This window comes from Papaver somniferum, unplaced genomic scaffold (genome assembly GCF_003573695.1).
Source record: "Papaver somniferum cultivar HN1 unplaced genomic scaffold, ASM357369v1 unplaced-scaffold_16, whole genome shotgun sequence".
In the NCBI taxonomy this organism is placed as follows: domain Eukaryota; kingdom Viridiplantae; phylum Streptophyta; class Magnoliopsida; order Ranunculales; family Papaveraceae; genus Papaver; species Papaver somniferum.
The window spans coordinates 2185859-2208482 of NW_020625486.1; the positions used below are offsets into that span (position 1 = coordinate 2185859).

Consider the following 22624-nt stretch of genomic DNA (forward strand, 5'->3'; position numbering starts at 1 on the left):
GAATTGCGATCGTCGTAATTGGTTTTCTTCTCTTATCCGCGGCTGAATCTCTGCTTCGCATTAAGGAGAATCTGTTTCGCATTAAGGAGATTATCCTTAGGAGAGTGGAGTTCTTGTTTCGGTTTCTCTTTGGTGGAAGCCCAAGCTCTAGTGGCGTCTATGATATCCTAGTGTATTTGGATGGTTGATTTGCTTGATAGTTTCTTGGAAATTGAAGGTTGATTTGCTTGATAGTTCATTCCTGTAAAACATTTGGATTCAGATTGTAGATAAGTTTTGGGGATACAAAATTTGTCGATTGCTTGGGTGTGTCGAGTGTGGTTTTGTTTTGTACAATTTGAAGCAGAAGTTGTATTGTGCTTGTTTCAGTTACGAAAAGGTCACTAAGTGTTACCTTACATGTTCTTTTATTCGTAATACTTGTCCTTGTACAAATGATGATGCAGCTGAACTGAGGTTGTTCTTTGAATGCTAAGAATGCCTGCCCTAGTTTTGATACATTTAGAGTCTCGTTTTTGGTTCAGTGAACTATTAATGAACTTTGCCATGCTCGTGTTTTCTAGAAAACTAATATGATGGAGTTCGGAAAGCACTGATCTGTCTCCTTTTCTTTTTCTGTACAGTTCATGGAAATGGAGCTGAGGAAGCTGGAAGACGTGGTCAGATCCGTTCATGACGAAATGATTTATCTCCGTGAGCGGTATACAATCAAGAAAATTAAAAACTACTTTGTTTTGCTTTACTTGTTTCATTACATCCTGAAAAAACCATTTATGTGACCCTAATTTTCTTTGCATTATTCCAATTGCGGATTTCAGGGAGGAAGAAATGCAGGGCATCAATCGAGCAACCAATTCTAAAATGGCGTGGTTAGGTTTCTTGTCACTGATCGTCTGCTTATCAGTAGCAGGCTTGCAGCTATGGCATTTGAAGAACTTCTTTGAGAGGAAGAAGCTCCTGTAGTTTTGTCCCGATTTTGATATTTTCTACTGATGTAATTTCTCTGAGAATAATTTACTGCCCGGAGAAGGGTTTTTGACAAAAGATAATATCTGACTGTAGAATGCAATCTTTTTTTTTTTAGTTCAAATGGAATTTCTTTTTACGCAGTTGTTTAACATTGCACCGCACAAGTATCAGGCATGTCCATAGCCATGATTCTTCATGCTCTTCATCATACATTCGAGAATTTCGTAAATGGCATTACATTTAGGATGCTTCTTATCTTGTACAACAAACTCATGCACTTCGCAGTCAACCTCTATGGAACTGCAACCAGGAATCCTTCGTTGCTTGACCCGATCTCTTGCCGTCATCTTCTCATCCCACATCCCTGCAGCAGCGTAGGTGTTGGATATTGTCACATCATCCCCAGCATAGTCAGGTTCCAACTCAAGCAACCGATGTCGAGCATTTTCTGCCAACTTGGTATTGTGTTGGAGACTACAGGCACCCAACAAGGTACGCCATATTACTGCATTTGGCTTTATTGGCATATCAATAACAAAATCATAAGCTTTCTGCACAAACCCAGCGCGGCATAATAGGTCAACAATGCAGCCGCAGTGAGAAATTCTGGGTTTCAGTTTATACTTATTTCTCATGCTCTGAAAATGATATAAACCTTGTTCAACCAGTCCACCCCGACTGCAAGCAATTAGAACTCCAACAAACGTGATGTCATTCGGACGAATCACACTTTTCTTCGAGTTACTGTCATCAGCTGCAGTCATCTCCCTGAAAAGTTCGAGAGCTTCTACCGCCTGCCCATGTACTGCATGACCAACAATCATCGACGTCCAGGTAGTGACATCCTTCACTTTAATCCTGTCGAAAATTCTTCGAGCCATTTTAACATTCCCACATTTTGCATACATATTTATAAGAGCATTATTCAAGCTCAAATCTATATCAAACCCTTGTCGGCGAACATAAGTATGTATCCATTCACCCATTTCTAATGCTCCAAGGTCTGCACAAGCCGATAGCGCCACAGTGACAGTAACCTGATCTGGTTCCACTGTCTCCATCTGCATCTGTCTGAATAGTTTCAGAGCTTTACTAGGTTTCCCATTATCCACGTATGCCGAAATCAAAGAAGTCCAGCAAACAACATTTTTGGCCACAATTTCATCAAACATTTGCTGTGCATCATCAAGACTCCCATATGCTGAGTACATATTAATCATAGCTGATTGAAGAAAAATTATATTTTGAAATCCCAAGTTAACAATGAGTCCATGAAACTGTTTGCCTTCTCCCATTGCTGTACCTGCAGATGACCTTATAGTGCATGACTTCAGCACAAACAAGAGGGAGAAACTATCAATAGCTTTGTTTTTCTTACTCCATAGATTTCTGAAGAGTAGTAAAGCTTTCTGGGTAGCTTTGGTTTTGACATAATCTTTCAGAAGTGTGTTGGTACTTGGCGATCCAGGGTGAGTATGAAAATGATGAGTTTGATGCTTGACAGCTGATCTTAACAAGAGACAAAATTTCATGAAAGCAAAATCTTTACCCAACTCTAGACAATTTTAGACGACTTCTTTTGGGCATTTGGTATACTTCGTGGTCAAGATCATGTTCTAGTCCATCTAGCGGACTTGGTTTGGCTGTGTCAAGGAGAGTAACAACACTACATTCTGGGACTTGAATTGGTTTATTTTCAGCTACAATTCCCATAGAGCCTAACAATTACTGTGATGTGGGGCCACATTCGGCAAGAATTCTCGTCAAAGTTGGTCAATCATTCTTTGTGTTGATGATAATTATGGGATCGTTTCTTATGGAATCCATTGTCAATGGAGATTATAAGGTTACCTTGTTTTCTCTGTTGGGGTACATTATTGTTTCAGCGACTGCTTGTTGTCTTCACCGTTGGATGAGCCAAGATTAATCGCCTCATGTGGGAGGCCATATGTGGTACATTATTCAAAATGCAGCCAAGATTAATTAATCGTCTCATGTGGGAGCCCTGCCTAATTGTGGTTTTATTTATAAAGAGTTATGTTGTAGCAAAAATATTCCTATAGCACTCCTGGAGATTTATATTGAAACAGATAATTTTAACCGCTAGATGATCCAAGATTTATACCCGGTGGATGAATTGTAAACCATTTAGATGACTCGCAATTTTCCCGCAAACACACTCCGATGCCTTAATGAGTAAGAGCTTTAAGCAGGTTTTTATGGAGAGAAAAGGATTAAAAATGTGTACCTTTCTAGTTGAAATTCCTCCTATATTTATTGGTTGAAGAGGGTATGCATCTAGTCAATTACCTGTCTGCATTCATTTTGATAATGTACCTGGACCCAATGTTTTTCAGGTTCATCTTTATTTGAAATCAGAATTATGTATCTAGACATTAAAAATGTACCTAGTCCAATATACGATCTATATCCCTCTCCTCCTACCAGATTAATTAATTAATGTATTGGACTAATAATCATGATTAATTCTAATTTCTTGGGTTGAAATCATGCCAGGTCTTACCATCAACAAATTCATCCACTTTTTAGGATAAAATAAAATTTAATTAGTCACCTTTAATAAAGGCCAACTAATTAGATTTTTAACCCTTAATGTATTTAGGCTTTAACCCATTAATGTTTTTTTATTTAGAAGGCTATTATCATGGCGTCAAATTTCAATAGAGGGACTTCGATTCCTAATGTCCAAAAAATAGTTATGGGATACCCTAACACATATACAAAATATCTAGATTACCCTTGACACATATATAAAATGTCTAGATTACCATTTTACGGATTGTCTCTTTGAAGCAAATTGATATGTCAATTTTGTCTTGGTAGTAGATTTTAAATTCCTATCAAACATTCTGCAGAATCACCAGAAACAGTCCTTAACTATCATAAATAATGGGTTTAGCTATACATTGTGAAGTATTGCATGTGTTTGTTTGATTGATGCATAATACAGTCCTTAACTATCACCAGATGCACAAGGGTTACTCTAGGTTCAGTTGTTCTTCTCCCAGTCGACCATGAACAAATTGAAGTGATTGAACTCATGAATCGTTCTTTTTTGGAATACCTAGACCTAATTCATATGAACATAAACAATGGTATGAGCTAGACTTTGAGGAAGCTTTTTATTTGTGCTATTCTCTTGAATGCCTTAAGGTTATGGATGATGAAAATAAGTGTCTGGTAGCTAATAGTGATGATGTATGGAAATACATGAAGTCAAAGAATACAGCATTTCCCGAGTCCTACATTGAAAGAAGAACTGGGTAGTAAAATCTGTATGGTGCAGATTTTGTGGCGTACCGGCATCACCCATCTCTGGTTCATTTTGATTTTGTTGTCATTGTTGATTCCAATAAGAGTTGTAGGTTAAGGGTTGTCATCTCCAGGCTTCGAGAAATCTTTAGTTCTAGTCACGTAAAATACCATTGGATGCTGTCCAAATGCCAATTTCTCTACCTCCATTTCCAATCACATTAAGTATCTGGAAGGCGTCCGATTGCAGTTCCCTGTGGATGAGATTGAAATCCCCGCTAAGGCCACCAAAGTTTATCTCGTGCATTAATTGCAAAAGCATAGGACCTATCCGTGAAACACCTGATACTGCTTGCGGCTCCAACGGGATTGATAAATTCATTGTTTCAAGTCTCTCCATCACACTTGCTAGTGCCCAAACCGTATCATAAGCTCTTAAACCAAAAATGTTCAGCTACAACTTTTCGGTATCTGGTTGTCTTGGGAGAACTTTTTCCATTGAGCTTCAAATTCGACAAGCTCTAATGACCTAGGAACATATATACGGCCTTACACCCAATACTCCTTGCATCGAATCAATGACAGAAGAATTGAACGAGCCCAAAAAGTTAGCTAACCCATCTGTAATGATCCATGCATACCCTTCACTCATCATCCCAGTCATTTTTGCCTTTTGAAACACACGTATTTCCAAGGACTTTGTCATGTGCACAACAAGTACTCTAGTCTGCATTCCCATCAGTTTGTGCAGTGCTTCTAGGATTTCAGAATCGGTGGCTGAGGGTGAAATTCTACTTCTGTAAGGAACTTTGACATAGATAGCTTGGAATGCGTCCGTTAAGTATGGTATGACTCCCCTTCCATACTCAGGTGCAGGCCCGGTTCTGAGGTGGGACAACGGCACAAGGCGGGAATATCTCCCCCCTCTTTAAGGCAAGCAAGCCTAACTGAAAAACGCTAACAAATTTGGTGCTCCACACGAACTTTTCAATAAATCCGTTTTTTTAACATCGCCCGTTGGATCGTTAGATCTCCCCAGTTCTTCTTCTCCTTATTTTTGGTCTCATGGATCTTCTCCAACTCTCCCAACAGATATCTTCTATGATTAATTCAACAACAACAATTTCGATTGATTTCAACTTCTTCCCCAAATCGAAATTCGATTGGTTTCATCTTCCCAAACTTATTCTTGGGCAACAACAATTGAGTTGATGATTTTCATCTCCATCCAAATCGAGTTTCCGTTTAATCTCATTAAGTCATCAGGTAAGTGTTCAATATCAAAAACTTATCTTGGTAATAAGGGTTCTAAATCATTTGTACTAATAATTACTTTCAGTTTTGACTTTTGTAGTTTAAATTCTTGAAATTAAAACTAGGGGTTTTCAGAATTTGGGTTTCAAAGTGTTTTTAGCTCTAATTAGTTTTGATTTCCAGGGGTTAGTCCACCAGTGAGTTGGGGGAGTTTAATGTATTTTGAATCTTGGGAATTTTGAGGGAGTGTAAGAGAGTACAGGGAGTTTGAGAGAGTTTGAGAGACTCTTCTAAACTCTCCCATGACTAACGGGGATTTTGAGAAACTCCTTCAAATTTCCCCACGACTAACGGGGATAAACCTAACTACACCCAACTCCCCCAACTCTCTTGAGGACTAACACCCTATTAGTAGTTTAAATACTTGAGTATGGTGATTACCTAGATCTGTATATGGTAAAAAAAAAATCCAGTAAATCCATTTTCATGATTAATTCCTGTAAATCCATAGGAAATGCTGGAGAAGCTTACAACATTTTTGTTCGTTTTTAAGTTAATCCTCAACAAAACAGTTGTTATTCAGTTGATTAAAACGGTATCAAAACTGTTTCATCTAAGAGTGCACACGGTACGGTTCGGCTCGGTTCTTGCCGAGGCCGAGTACCTGTACCTCCCTAGCCTCGGTTCTCAGATTTTGGACCGGTACTTGTACCTGTGTCCTCGGTTCCGGTACCATTCGGGAAAAGTACGGTACCAGGAACGGTTCCGGTACTAGTCGGTACTTTTCTTGCTGATTCTCGAGCAAAATTTCTTGTTGTACTTCACATCAACAGTAGCAGCTTCATCATCTTCTCAGACCCATGTTCAAATCCATTTAATCTTCTTCCTACGATTTCATCAATCAAACACATTCATCAATCGAAACCCATTATTTATCAACCCTATTTCTTCGACTGGAATCTCTGAAAACCCTGAATTTGATTTCAATCTCGGCATTACCACAAACCCATTTCCCTTGGCTTTTGAAATCATCAAGAACACCACCATCAATTTCAAAATCAAACCATACCCATCTTAATATTGTTGCATATCCACCATCTTATTATCCTGTCAATCCACCACCAACCCTTCTTATCGAGTTCACAGGTCCAATTTAAAACCCCATCGACAGACTTCAATCCATTATCTCTTTTATGTAAGTTCCATTCATTCAAATGAATCGTTCATGGCAGAAACAGATCCAGCTTCTTCTTCTACATCTCCGAATCGCACCATCAATAAGCCCTTATTTCATTTCGATCTGCTTCAATCCATTATCTCTTTTCTGTAAGTTCCATTCATTCAAATGAATCATCCATGGCAGAACAGATCCAGCTTCTTCTTCTACATCTCCGAATCGCACCATTAACAAGCCCTTATTTCATTTCGATCTGCTTCAATCCATTATCTCTTTTCTGTAAGTTCCATTCATTCAAATGAATCATCCATGGCGGAAACAGATCCAGCTTCTTCTTCTACATCTCCGAATCGCACCATCAACAAGCCCTTATTTCATTTCGATCTGCTTTTGCTCTCAGATTTAACTTTGAACAATCGTCGTCCCTAGCTAATTTTTCTATATACACCATCAGATTAAATCCCTAAATCTAATGATCAGTATTAGTCGGTACAAACGGGACGGGACGGGACATGCATAGAACCGTGTACCTGTACCCCCAAGAGGCCGGTTCCTATTTTTTGGACCGGTACATGTATCCCCTTCCTCGGTTCGGTACAAAAATAGGTACAATACCACCGGTTCCGGGACGGTCCGTCGGTCCGGCTCGGTTCCTGTGCACCCTTAGTTTCATCTATCTGTTTTTTATATTGTGCACGAGATTTGTTACCGTTGCTTTTTCTTTTTAAAAATGCTTGCAGTGCCATGTCGGAAAGCATGAGACTAATTTTTGGATGAGTTTTGCAATATGACATTGCTGAAATTCAGTGCTATTGAAGATACGCCTCAATGATTTTTTTGCACCTGCATATTATATATCTTTTAGGCTTAGCTGGTGAATTATAACTGAATTGGTGGAATTGATATTGCGAGAATCGCATATTTTAAGTGGTGGGTGGAAACTAAGGTTTACCGACGTGCAACGCACGTGCTCACTAGTTGTTTGGTTTAGTGGTGGGATATATACTAATATTTTTGGAGGCCTGCTACGGTTTAGTCACCCATATCACACATGTTTGATAAAATGATCCCAATATTTCTTAATAATTATATTCCTGAGTAATTCCTTCTGCCTTAAACTATCTATTCAAGAAAAAGAAAACCCTTGACGATAAACCCTAGCCAAGATTCAAGAATTCCATATTTCCACTCATATGCATTTTGGTAGGAGGAAGCAATCCATTCCATTCGATTCATATGTAATCTCTTATCTTATAGTCTTATATAGTTTAATAGTCATGATCACTCGAAGACTAGTTGCGTTTTTTTGATGGTTATAGAATTAGAGTTACTGCCTTACTGCGGTTAGTTGATTAACTTGATTTCTATTTGTTGATTTCACTTTGAATCTTACTGGATAGTTGCTTCTGATATTTCAATTTAATCGATTAATTGATCTTAGTGGATATTTAATGATTTTGGAATTTGATTAACATTTTTTTTTGATATCTTACTGAAAGCTTTTGACTTCATATGATTCATTTCTTATAATTTTGTGTTAGCCGTAAAATTGCTTCTTTGATTATCATCCTATTAGTTTGTCCTCTCAAAATTTAATTTTTTTTTTTTTTTCATTTTTGATGGAAAATTGCTAACTATTTAATGTTGCTCTTAAGTTGCGCGACATAAATTACTTCATTTTCCGTGTTATACAATATATTTTATTTGGAAAACATATAACTATAATTGCGAAAAAATTTTTTGCGTAAAAGGGCGTTATGTACTTTTTGGCACAAGATCGTCGAAATGTCAGACACCGCCCTGGCACGGAGCATTCTCACAATAGACAGGGTTTGTCTTCATTGGCAGAGGATGTTGGTCCGCACTCACTATATGTGAGAGCAGATTTCTCATTCAGAACTCTTAGTAAACAGTTGTTAACTGTCGGCAAGCAACAATACATACTATTACCTCGGTCCTAGGAAAAGTGATATTTCAGCTTTTTTTCATTTTTACTTAAAATTAGACCAAATTAAAAAAGTAAAACTGGAGGGAGTATTATACTAGAATCTATCCAAGAGTTGAAACATTTAAGCCTAAACCAAACTTTTTACATATGAAATCATCCTAAACTGGTATTTAGTATTTACAGACGGCACGAGGGAAGGGGTAAAACATATACAGTTAATAAAGGATTCACTTAATCGTCCGATTCATCCTCGACGAATGGGTCGCGATAAGGAAGGAGAGCCATCAAGTCTTCCAAAACCTTTGTTGTGTCTAAGTATCTGCTCTCCATCAAAGCACTATCTTTTAGTTTTACTGCATAGCTCATCTGCATATAGGCATTACACATTGTAAGTTGGAAGTCCTCTAAGGCCTAAGCCTATTAAGATATGACGAATCAAATGAAAACGGACACACAAAGATATAAGTGCCATATGAACCTAGTGCCTAGAACTAGAAACAAACCCATTTTTACCTCTTCTGTAGAACATAATAAGCGGTTGGCAAGGTTAATTAAGGGTTGCTTTTCGTCCTCTGCTGCTTTAGAAATGATTTGTTTGAAATCACAGTATAAGAATGTTGATCTAAGCTGGAGATCTCTTCCTATAACGTCCCATGAAACCTCCTCATCCATCAAATCAACAATCGATAATAGGTCGAGGGCACACTGTCTTATCCGGTAAACGCTACCGTTCGAAAAAATCCCTGCCATTTCCCTCAAAACTACAAACACCAAAACAATCAAACTCCACAAAACAGTTTATGCATTTGATAAAAAGCACAGTAAAATAAAGTTGAATGAAGCTTATTGTTGCATGAAAAGCACATTGGAAATAAGAGGTCCTCTTTTGTAACTTTGTGCAGAAGAAAAGTACTAATGCACTTACGAGGGTACACAAGCAATTAAAAATTTATATGAAAATGACATAATTGATAATTTAGTATTATTGCGTAATAATTACTCCTTCCCGTTTCTAAAAAAAATAAGTTTGTTTGGTTTTTACAAAAATTAAAAAACTAATCATTATAGCCACTTTTTCATGCTTTTTTTTCTGATTTACCCATTCATTTGATATAAGAGAAATTGGAGTAGAAATTAGACAATGTTATGACTAGGTAGACTTTTCTATATGACCAAGAAAAAGAAAAAAAAAAGGTTAGGGTTAAACAAACAATCTCAGAATCAAACTTTGAGGTCAATCTATTCCCATCAGAACATTCAAAGCTATAAAATTTCTTTATAAAATTTTAATAAAATCACTAACACCATTTTCTATATTATGTGACCTTTTATTTAACAAAAAAATAAAGGAGAGACTAATCGCGATAACTCTCACCTGAATGATCGCTTCTGAAGGGTACAAGGATGGAGAAGCAAGCTAGAAAGAGAGACTAGTATTTCAGTAGAAGAAGAAGATACAGACGGCTATAGGTTTTGTGGTTGTTAAATCCTTTTATTATTTATTTATTTTTTTTGGTGTTCCTCTTTTTATTATTGTTTTGTTTTCCGATATCTACGGGGAAAAGAAGAGATTAGGGAATGTGACTTGGGATCATATATGCAATGTACTAAGGATTTTATAAACCTACTAGTTATTGGAATCAAAAACTGAAATTAATTGGCAAAGGGAAGTCGGTCACTGGGGTCTCTATTTCGTCTTAGTTTATAGTAAGAATACTACTTGCTGACAAATAAGACTACATTGCGTATTCTCATCTTCGAAAGAAAGACTGGGTAGTAAAAGATGGTGCAGATTTTGTGGCTTACCGCCATCACCCATCTCTGGTTCATTCTGAATTTGTTGTCATTCTTGAATTCGACAAGAGTCATAGGTTAAGGGTATTGTCAGATATTAAATGTGCGGTTCATTGTTGTGCTAGTGTAGCTAAAACCTTATTGGTTTTGAGGATTAACACCAAGGATTGTGATGTCGTATCTCCTCCAGGATTGGATCTTTACAAAGTTGAAGAGATGATTCCAGAGCAGCACCATGAGGATCTACACATTACAAAAAGGTTGAGTTCAACACAAAATAATATCCTAATCCTTCCTAGCAAAGACACTAGTACTGTCTCAGTGCCTGCTTCTTCAACTTCCAGGATCCGACCTGAAGTCAAAGAGTACAGCATTTCCCGAGTCCTACATTGTGTATTCTCATCTCCGAAAGAAGAACTGGGTAGTAAAATCTGGGTTACAGTATGATGCAGATTTTGTGGCTTACCGGCATCACCCATCTCTGGTTCATTCTGATTTTGTTGTCATTGTTGATTCCAATAAGAGTTGTAGGTTAAGGGTTTGGTCAGATATTCAAGGACCTTACACCAACGATTGTGACGTCGTATCTCCTTCAGAATTGGATCTTTTCAAAGTTGAAGGGTGAACAATTACGAGATGGTTTGTAGAGAAGCACCGCGAGGATCCACACACCTTTGAAAGGTTCAGTTGAGCATGCTAGTTGTTGGTTATGACATGTAGAAAGAGAAGCCAGACTGGAAATTTGTGAAAATTAAATGACAAATGTGAATAGTTCAACATTTTATTTTTCTTTAGAGTAATGGGTCCTCATAATATCTTCAGTTTTAGATATTAATTGTATTTCTACTTTATACTGCGCCTGGCAAAAAAAGGCGCTCATGCGCCAAATTATACTGCTGCTTGGTTTTTTCTAAATAAAAGGTCGCCTCGCCTAGCGCCTTTTACAACATAGGATAAGATACTAATTGTCTAATACAACTTCTGCTCAGTGTGATTGTGGCAAACACCAGTAAGGTATTATTGAATTTCATTTATCATAACTAGTATAACACGCACGCGCGATGCGCCAGCCGTTTGAATCGGCGATCGAGTATCGAAAACTGATGTGATAATGCATGCACAATGTGCCTGTTATTCCGGCCAAAAGCTGGAAGCACATGTGATGAGGAAAAACTTGACTTTATTTTGGGTCCAACTGGGAGATAACAGTAATTACATTAAACATCCAACTGGGAGAAAACAGTGTTCTCGGTTCAGATTGTACAGTCAAACAAACATCTTAATAAAGACTGCACTCGCAAATGTGCCTGCCACTTGAACCGACAACGTGCATTGAGAATATATACAGGGCTTACATTGTCTAAAAGTAATAAAGGAAATCCGAACATCGAAGTTGTCTTTGTTCTGGGTGGGTTTCAGGTCGGGACTTCTTGCTTCTTTCATTTACAGTAACTGCAATTCTCGGTCAGTTTAAGATTGACACTTCTGCCTCTTTCAATCAGTGTACCTGCTAATGCTAGATGCGGAAGTTGTTCTATGATCCTAGGGCTCGGGCGAATGTTGTCACACCTTATTGTTATCACCACTTGAACTGTGAGATGTACTTGATCACCTGTGCATATCAGCAATAGCATAAGCATAATCTGATGCAGCTTCACTAATCACTAATAATAATAAATTCATAACTAAGTGTACTTCATCCATTTGAAACAATACAGTCATTAAAAATAAGCTCCACATGTTTCTTAGTTAGTAACAACATTGCAGTAGTAGTAAAGACTCAGTGTTAAGAGAAACATTTGTTCCCTGGTCATCGACACCTAACTTCACCTTATACTCGGTGGTTCACATTTCAAGGTACCTCTTTTTTTCAAAGACCGGAGTCTTGGATTGACAGAGAAGAATCAGTTGATGAGGTTTTGCAAGCTTACTTCGAGCTCAGTCAGCATCTGGTTATAAATCCTTCTGTTATTGGTCCATCAACACCATTCTTACTTCGAGCTCCAAATTTGCCAGAAGAATGCTCTGAAAGTGATGACAAATGCAAAGTCAGAGAAAAGGTTTCCAGGGGAATATGTATTATAAGGGGTTCAATAAAATCAGATTTATCAAACTTGCTGGTGATATTCCCTCTTAGATGTAAGATTTCCTCCCCCTGTATTTTTTGTTATCATGCTGAGATGAAGTCTGACATTTACGTATGTCTCTTTCCAGCTCTGTGTTCTGAATGTGTCTTCAATTAGAGTTCTCCAGTTAGGTAGCGGTTTATCTGTTTGCCCGTCAGACATGTAAGTTTACCTATCCCTCTCCATTAGATATTATTGTCATTGCTACATTTAAACTTGAAATTCTGTTATGTTGCTACGTAGGTCCGTTTTGTATCTTTCAACTTTCTGCAACGATGTCATCCAAGGAAAGAAGTCACTACATGCAGCCATGAATTTTTTCTCTTTGCACCTCCTCTTTCTGAAAATCCTCAAGATACCTCCTCCATACAAAGTGAGAATGTAGGAGATGCCAAGCCCACTTTATTGTTGAAGGCGACGTTCGTTCAAGAGCTAGAAAAGGTAAAGATCTTGCCGCTATGGTTTATTTTCCTGTACTGGGTTCTGCAGTTCACTATTTGATCACTCAATTTGATGCAAATAAGATTTCTTGTTTGTTACCAATAGTGGCGTATCAGAGGGAACTGTTCTTTTTTATCACCAGGATAGATCAGGATCTCAGAGGGAACTGTTCTTTGTGTGTAATATTTTAAAAAACTGTTGCATATAGCAGTTTAAGCTGATGTTCTCCATGGTATTTTTTCAGCTGATGGTCTGACTCTATGTGTCTATGAGTTAGCATGTGCCTATGAGCTTAGATATCATCTCAGCTTTTATAAATATGACGAGTTCCGGTGCCTTCCTAACTTTGACAGTTCAATTTCAATATTGCAGGCTTCATCAGGAGGAGGCATCACCTCTTGCCCCACGCCAGACGGGAATTTGGATTACAGGAATATCTTAATGTTTCTCAAAGAAATGGGATTTTTACTGTTAAAAGTCTTTATGCTAAATTGTTGGAACCTAGAAATGCTAATGCAAACACTGTCTACAGGAAAAAGAATTTGGATGAAAATCTGGAGCCTTAATGTTTCTCAAAGGATTAAACTTTTTCTTTGGAAATGCTTGAACAACGCCTTACCTACAAGGCAAATATTGTCCTCTAGAATGAGGGAAAGGGGGTTTGATACTTCTTGTCCTTTCTGTGGTTTTGCTGTGGAGTCTTTGACTCATGTTTTCTTTGATTGTCCTTATGCTAAGTCGGTTTGGGCCTTGCCTCGGGGGCCTAATGTTTCTAATGTGCAAAGTAGTGACTCTTTTTTAGATCATTATAATGACTGGACTAGGGATGATTCGACTTCATTGTCTTTAGAAGTAGCTGCAACTAAAGTTTGGTATATACGGAAAAAGAGGTGCGACAGGATGTTCTCTAACAATACTAGTACTAGTATTAATTTGTCCATACACATCCAGAGGTTTATACAGTTTTGGACTCCTTATAGGAATGTTGATCAGGATAGTGCCACTGTGATTATTCTAGGTTCGACGTTGCCTTTACCTAATAGACAGTGGACTAGTCCCTTAGGTGATACAAATGCAGGTTACAGGATTGTTATTCGTAATGCACAAGGGTACCAAGGAGCAAGAGGAGGGACCCGTCGGGTTTCGTCTCCTGAAGAAGCTGAAGCACTAGCTGCTTTTGAAGCCACAAAATGGGCGAGGGAGAAAGCGTTAACAAATTTCTCTTTTGAAGGGTATTGCAAAAATATAATGGACTATTTGAACGGAATGAGTACTCCCATCTCTTGGCAGGTACAAAGATTACCTGATGTAGTAAAAAGGATGGTGGCTGAAGTTACAAATTTTCAATGATATACTTTCATTCGTAGATCAGGCAACAGTTCTGCTGATCTTCTCATAAAAGAGGTTAGATCTTCTGGTTTTTTTCTCAACAGACTTGGGTTCATGTGCCACAAGTGATCAGCCAATCTCTTTTAAAAGAACAAGCCAATGTAATTGCATGTGTTTATGTTCCTAAATCTCTGGATTGTTCCACTGAGAACCCTTGCAATGTTAACTCTTTGGGTTAGTTTTGTATGAAACGTCTGTTTCTCAAAAAAAAAAAAAAAGTAAGAAGTCGTCTTAATCTTGAAATCATTTGATATAACAATAGGATTTTTTACAGATTTTACTGGATGAAGAAACTGGAGATAATGATAAGTTTTGAGATGGGAAGACAAAGAAACTAAATTGTCACGGTCAAAAGTAGGGCAATTAATCTAAAACACTTGATAAAAGGATAAATAAGGAAAGACCGTTTTTTTTATACTAATAGGTTTGCCTAACCAAGAAAATATTTGTGTAACCAAGAATCTATCTGATTTCCCGTAAACATTTACAAATACAAGGAAAAATAACTAGATCACCGTTGTCACGGTGGGGAGGGCCGACCGAAAAGAAATCGAAACACCGTTATGTGTAATAGTGTTATAAGGTTAAAATTGATATGCATTCAATTTATGGTAGTTTACATAAATTTTCCCATTTTTTATGCATATTTTGTGGTGGTTTGTATCAATTTACCCCATGTGCTATGTATCCTTTGTGATGGTTTTCATTTGCACCAATTTCCCCGTGTATTATACATCGTTTGTGGTACTTTGCATAATAACTATGTATTAAATTTTATATTAGTGTTTGTACTCGTTGTGTAGATTTTTTAAAATCCTTTCCAATGGTAAAAAATTTGTAAAATTTTAAGACACGAATTTTTAGATATATGTTATATTAAAGTTTGATTGCCAATTATACCCCTGAAAAAATAAGATGTATAAAGAGTTATAATAATTAAACTAAAATGAGGGACATTTTAGGTTTTTCATGTTCCAAAGATTCACCAAATTCACTTCCAATCTTTTTATCAAATTGAACATTTTGTTAGGTTTCAATTTATAAAAAAAATGATCATAAAAGGGATTCTTCCCTACGGGACCTTCGGGCCCTCCGGTCGGCTGCCCAATAATATCTTAAGGCAATTAATTTGGAACCGTTTTTTTGGGGACTAATCAAAAATGGTGGGGAACTACTCTCCATTTTTTGGGGTGGATGTTAGTAATAATGAGTCACCCCCCTTATTTTTTAAAGATGGTGGATTTCGAAATGAGGGTTTTGGGTACTTAGGTATACTTCAAATTTAGTTAATGTTGCTTGATTGACAAAATCTTTCGAAAAAATGAAAAAATTATAAACTGATTTCGACCATGGAAATAGAGTTCGGCAAGGACATCTGAAGAACAGGTAGCCGAACTCATCTGCAAGTGTAGTTCGGTTAATAGTTCTGAAACACAGGTAGCCGAACTCAGCTTTAATGGAGTTTCTGCTTTCAGAAAAAAGTTCGGCTAGGAAAAAAAAGCTGCGACGTAACCGAACCACATGTTCGGCTGGGGAAAAAAATCGACGAAACCGAACTCAATATATATGTTTTCAGAGAAAAGTTCGGTTAGGTGAAAAAAATTGCGACGTAACCGAACTAGGAGTAAAAGGAAAAAAAAGTTGCGACGTAACCGAACAAAAACCGAACTTTTCTTTGAAAGAAAAAACTCCATTAAAGCTGATTTCGGCTAGTTCGACAAACTGTTTCACATAATTCTTAGCCGAACTTTTCTCTGTAACTTCCATTTTCAACTCATTTTGATGATTACTTCTCTTTTTTTTCAACGGAAAACGAATGAAAAGTAATGAGTTTGTTATAATTTTGATTTTGATTTTGTTTTGTTAGTGATGTAAATTAAGTTATATATATATAGGTGGCGATGGTGGTGATTTGAGGTGGTCGGTGGTGGTGGTGGACGGTGGTGGTAGGTGGTGGTGAGCGGCGGTGGTGATGGAAAGAGGTGATTATATATATATATATATAGGTGATGGTGATGGGAGGAGGTGGTTATATATATATATATATATAGATGAAGGGTAGGTTAGTCATTTCCATAATTTAGGACACCCTTATAAGTACATGGTAGATATTCCTGTCACAAAGTAATCCCCGCCATTTTTGAGTAGTCCCAAAAAAAAAACTAGGTTGGCTTAAATGAATTCCTATTTCCATACAATAGATTGGTGGAATCTAAACTAGAGTAAAAGAGCATATGATTTTTCAAGATTCCATAAATCAGTGTAGAAAATTGTGACCAAAAAGGGGTGAATATACATAAACTTGGAAATCTTTTGGAATTGAGAAAATTATTAAACAAGTTGGCATAAAAAGAGCGTCATTCAAGTACTAATGATTCTCCATTGAATATGTTCATGAACAATGCATGAATCCCTTATTCCGTGGTTCATATGTGACTATTTGTTTTATCGAACCCCAAAAGTTTGTGGTCCAAAGTGTTGCAGTCAGGGTTTTTCATTTTCTTTTGAGTTCCTTGTTCTTCTTTAAAATTTCAGTCATCTCCTTTCTTTTGCTTTTCTTAGAGAAGCTAATAAGTACCAATACAAAGTGATCATGATGATAACGAATCTTATTATAATATCCACCGAAGGAGAGACTAGATATCCACGAAACCACCATTCCAGATGGATGGAGGAGGGTTTGTGTTAGATGGTTTCATGATGGATAGGTTAATTATTTCCACGACCTGGTTTACATAAATTTCCACAATTTTTTATGCATTTTTTGTGGTGGTTTGCATCAATTTATCCCATATGCTATGTATCTTTTGTGATGGTTTGCATTTTGCACTAATTTCCCCATGTATTATGTATCGTTTATGGTGCTTTGCATAATAGCTATGTATTAAATTTTAAAAGTTACTATCGAATTTTTCATAAAAACACTAAATTTTATATTGTTGTTTGTACTCGTTATGTAGATATTTTAAAATCCTTTCCAACGATATAAAATTCTAAAACAAGGAGTTTTAGATATGTTATATTAAAGTTTGATTGCTAATTATACCCCTGAAAATAGGATGTATAAAGAGTTATAATAATTAGACCAAAAGGAGAGACATTTTAGGTTTTTCATGTCCCAAAGATTACCATCAAATTCATTTCCATCTTTTTTATCAAATTGAACATTCTTGTTAAGTTTCAATTTATAAAAAAGTGACCATAAAAGGGATACCTCCCAACGGGCCCTCCGGGCCCTCCGGTCGGTCGGCCCAATAATATCTTAAGGCTATTAATTTGTGTGCACAGGTTAACACAACCCATGATATGATCATAAAGAAAAGAGAAAACTACAGACAAACCCATTTTACAGATTTCTACCACTGTGAAACCCACACCCAGAAAAGTTCAGGCGCGCACCCATTTTCTGGGGTAAAATTTCTCCTACACCCAGAATTTATAAAATTATGTTTCAGTCTTTTTTTTCTTCATCTTCAATTCCTTTTCTTCTTCCTCTCCACTATACCGTGAATTCCCCATGACGGTTGTTGCTGAGACTTAATGAAATCTCAGAGACTTAGGAGACGGATAAATTAGGGAAGAACGAGAAGAATTAAGATGAAGTTTTTCTAAACTGAGATTGAGAAATTGAAAGATGGGTTTGACGAATTTGACAATTCTGGTGAAATTAGGGTTCTCAGATGGAGAAATTGAGCTCAAAGAAGGAAATGAATCAGATCGAGACTAGAGTATTGAAGAAGATGAGTCTACCACTGTTGCTGTTACTAAAAATCGAAGATTTAAGAAGGTAAATTCTGGGTTGTGGGTTTTGAAGAGTAAGATTGAGAGATGGACGGAGAAAGAACGTGAATGTGGTAACGTGACATGAGATGCAGAATAATGGAATCGTTGGTTTGATGATTGACAGGGGATTGCGGTGCTGGTGAAGATGCAGGAAATGGAGTTGTGTTATTGGTGCAGTGTTAACTGGTGTTGCAGGTGGTTTTACAATGGATTTAGAAAAGTATGGGTGTGTTGCTGACTACAACAAGGACGACAATGTGCAAAGGAGGAATGGCTACTGCTGTAACTGAACAAAGGCTTATTGTTTTGCTGTATTAGGATTAAGGGTTTGCAGGAACTCAACTGAAATGGTGTAGGTGGAACCTAGATAAATGCTTAGGCTTGCAATGAAGGTACTGGTGGTGCCATTGAATTGTTGTAAAATGGGTTTAGGTGGATGGATATGAACTTACTGGCTAGATTGTGAGCTATTGCAGGTGGTGGATTTCAGAATTAATGGTACTGGAAATGCAGCTGAGAGTATTGAAGGGAATATCAGATGAAATTGGTATTGGATGAATGTTAGATGTATGCCTAGGCCACAGGTTGTATAACATGTTATGCATTCGAGAAAATGTTTGCATAACATGTTATGCATTCATGCAAACGGATTCATACCATTGTATGCATCTACAAAAATTGTAGCATAACTTGTTATGCAGTCCAGAAAATGGTTGCATAACACGTTATGCATCAACTTATTTGTTAGTATCGAAACCAGCAATAAAAAAGACTGCATAACTTGTCATGCACCTACAATAATATCTGCATAACATGTTATGTAGCCATGAAAATGGATGCATAACAGGTTATGCGTCCGAAAATATGGTTGCATAATGCATTATGCATTGATTTTATCCGTGTGCACTAAAATCAACCAAAACAATGGGTACATAATCTGTTATAGATGCATAACTTGTTATGCAGTCGGGAAAATGATTGTATAATTTGTTATGCGTCTGCTTTTTCTGTTGGATTCAGGCATATACATCATTTTAGTGGTTGCATAACCAAAATAATTGATGCATGAACAAAAATATGATTGCATAACGTGTTATGCATCTTTTGTGGTGTATGCATATTGTGTTATGCATCTTTTTTGGAGTATGTATAACGAATATGTAGTTAGTTTTCGAAATCTTTCCCTAAACTGATGATCACCTCCGATATTTTCGTGAAAAACAAAAATTTGATATTGTTGTTTGTACTCATTCTGTAGCTCTTTTAAAAAGATTTCCAACGATATAAAATTGGTAAAATTCCAAGGCTCAGATTTTTAGATATGTTATATCCAAATTGTGTTGCCAATTATACCCCTGAAAAATTAGGCTGCATATCGAGTCATGCCTGAAAAATAGTATGCATAACTCGTCATGCGAATGCATAAACCGTCATGCAAACATTTTTAATAATTTCGGATAATTATAGGTGTCACGGTAGATATTTTTCATAATTATGAGTGTCACGGTAGATAAAATTAATTGTGGGCCTGACAATAAAAATATTATCTTGGACCACAAACTTTTAGGATTCGATAAAAGAATAGTCACATATGAACCACATAATATGAGATTCATGCATTGTTCATGAACATATTCAACGGAGAATCATTAGTTCTTGAATGACGCTCTTTTATGCCAACTGATTTAATAATTTTCTTCATTTCCAAAAGATTTCCAAGTTTAAGTATATTCGCCCCTTTTTGGTCACAATTTTCTACACTGATTTATGGAATTTTGAAAAATCATATGCTCTTTTACTCTAGTTTTGATTCCACCAATCTATATCGTATGGAAATAGGAATTCATTTAAGCCAACCTAGTTGTTTTTGGGGGCTACTCAAAAATGATGGGGGACTACTTGGTGATAGGAATGTCTATCCTATACTTAAAAGGGGTATCCTGAATTGTGAAAATGACTAACCTACCCTTCATATATATATAACCACCTCCTCCCATCACCACCACCTATATATATAATCACCTCCTCCCATCACCACCGCCGCTCACCACCACCGACCACCTCAAATCACCACCACCGCCACCTATATATATATATAGCTTAATTTACATCACTAACAAAACAAAATCAAAATCAAAATTATAACAAACCCATTACTTTTCATTCGTTTTACGTTGCAAAAAAATGAGAAATAATCATCAAAATGAGTTGAAGATGGAAGTTACAGAGAAAAGTTCGGCTAGGAATTATGTGAAACAGTTTGTTGAACTAGCCGAAATCATCTTTAATGGAGTTTTTTTGTTTCAGAGAAAAGTTCGTTTACTTCGCAAATTTTTTTCCTAACGGAACTTTTAGTTCGGTTACGTCGCACTTTTTTTTTCCTTTTTCTCCTAGCCGAACGTTTAGTTCCGTTGCATCACAATTTTTTTCACCTAACCGAACTTTTCTCTGAAAACATATATATTGAGTTCGGTTTCGTCGATTTTTTTCCCAGTCGAACATGTGGTTCGGTTACGTCGCAACTTTTTTCATAGCCGAACTTTTTTTTGAAAGCAAAAACTCCATTAAAGTTGAGTTCGGCTACCTGTGTTTTCAAAACTATTAGCCGAACTACACTTGCAGATGAGTTTGGCTACCTGTTCTTCAGATGTCCTTGCCGAACTCTATTTCAATGGTCGAAATCATTTTTATAAATTTTTCAATTTTTCGAAAGATTTTGCCAATTCAAGCAACATTAACTAAATTTGAAGTATACCTAAGTACCCAAAACCCTCATCTCGAAATCAACCATCTTAAAAAAAAAAAAAAAAACCTTCCTCTCAAAAATTATTCTTTTAAAAACACCTGGTTAATTAATCTTAACCTCACTAATTAATCATTATACTAACACTAATTAATCATTATACTAACTAATTTAATTACCAAGGGCAAGTTTGATATTAAAAAATAGATAAGGGGTGACTCATTATTACTAATATCCACCCCCAAAAATTGGAGAGTAGTCCCCCAAAAACGGTTCCAAATTAATTGCCTTAAGATATTATTGGGCAGACCAACCGGAGGGCCCGTAGGGATGGATCCTTTTTATAGCCACTTTTTATAAATTGAAACCTAACAGAAATGTGCAATTTGATAAAAAAATTGGAAATGAATTTGATGGTAATCTTTGGGACATGAAAAACCTAAAATGTCCCTCCTTTTAGTCTAATTATTATAATTCTTTATACACCCTGTTTTTTCAGGGGTATAATTGGCAATCAAACTTTCATATAACATATCTAAAAATTCGTGTCTTATAATTTTACAAATTTTTTACTGCTGGAAAGGATTTTAAAAAATCTACACAACGAGTACAAACAACAATATCAAATTTAGTGTTTTTACGAAAAATTTGATAGTGATTTTTAAAATTTAATACATAGTTATTATGCAAAGCACCACAAACGATGCATAATACATGGGGAAATTAGTGCATAGTACAAAGCATCACAAAGGATACATAGCACATGGGTTAAATTAATATAAACCACCACAAAATGCATAAAAAATGGGAAAAATTTATGTAAACTACCATAAATTGAATGCATATCAATTTTAACCTTATAACACTACTACGCATAACGGTGTTTCGAACTTTTTTCGGTGGGCCCTCCCCACCGCGGCAGCGGTGATCTAGTTATTTTTTCTTGTATTTATAAATGTTTTTGGGAATCACATAGATTCTTGGTTAAGTAAATCTTTTCTTGGTTAGGCAAACCTATTAGTATAAGAAAAAACGGGCTTTCCTTATTTATCCTTCTATTAAGTGTTTTAAATTAATTTCCCTACTTTTGACCATGGCAATTTAGTTTCTTTGTCTTCCCATCTCAAAACTTATCCTTATTTCCAGTTTCTTCATCCAGTAAAATCGGTAGAAAATCTTATTGTTATATCAAATGATTTCAAGATTAAGACGACTTCTTACTTTTTTTCTTCTTTGAGAAACAAACATTTCATACAAAACTAACCCAAATATTTAATATTACAAGGGTTCTCAGTGGAACAATCCAGAGATTCAGGAAAATAAACACATGCATTACATTGGCTTGTTCTTTTAAAAGAGATTGGCTGATCACTTGTAGCACATGAACCCAAATCTGTTGAGAAAAAACCAGAAGATCTAGCCTCTTTTGCGAGCAGATCAGCAAAACCGTTGCCTGATCTGTGAATGAAAGTGTATCCTTGAAAATGTGTAACTTCAACCATCATCCTTTTTACTTCATCAAGTAATTTTTGTACCTGCCAAGAGATTGAAGTACTCATTCCGTTCAAATAGTCCATTATATTTTGCAGTCCCCTTCCAAAGAGAAATGTGTTAACGCTTTCTCCCTCGCCCATTTTGTGGCTTCAAAAGCAGCTAGTGCTTCAGCTTCTTCAGGAGACGAAACCCACAGGTCCCTCCTCTTGCTCCTTGGTATCCTTGTGCATTAC

At 36.5% G+C, this 22624-nt stretch overlaps 2 protein-coding genes across 2 annotated transcripts; both read right to left on the reverse strand.

The window, feature by feature from the left end:
- Positions 1 to 1053: 1053 nt before the first annotated feature.
- Positions 1054 to 2640, reverse strand: LOC113337354 (putative pentatricopeptide repeat-containing protein At1g74400). Its single transcript, XM_026583056.1, has one exon. It carries the CDS (start codon positions 2499 to 2501, stop codon positions 1137 to 1139), a length of 1365 nt encoding a protein of 454 aa, XP_026438841.1. The 5' UTR covers positions 2502 to 2640; the 3' UTR covers positions 1054 to 1136.
- A 6066-nt stretch (positions 2641 to 8706) lies between these two features.
- LOC113337339 (photosynthetic NDH subunit of lumenal location 3, chloroplastic-like) lies at positions 8707 to 9544 on the reverse strand. The gene is made up of 2 exons (XM_026583035.1): positions 9135 to 9544; positions 8707 to 8987 (listed from the first exon to the last, which is right to left on the reverse strand). Exons 1-2 carry the CDS (start codon positions 9369 to 9371, stop codon positions 8853 to 8855), a joined length of 372 nt encoding a protein of 123 aa, XP_026438820.1. The 5' UTR covers positions 9372 to 9544; the 3' UTR covers positions 8707 to 8852.
- Between the last annotated feature and the right edge of the window lie 13080 nt (positions 9545 to 22624).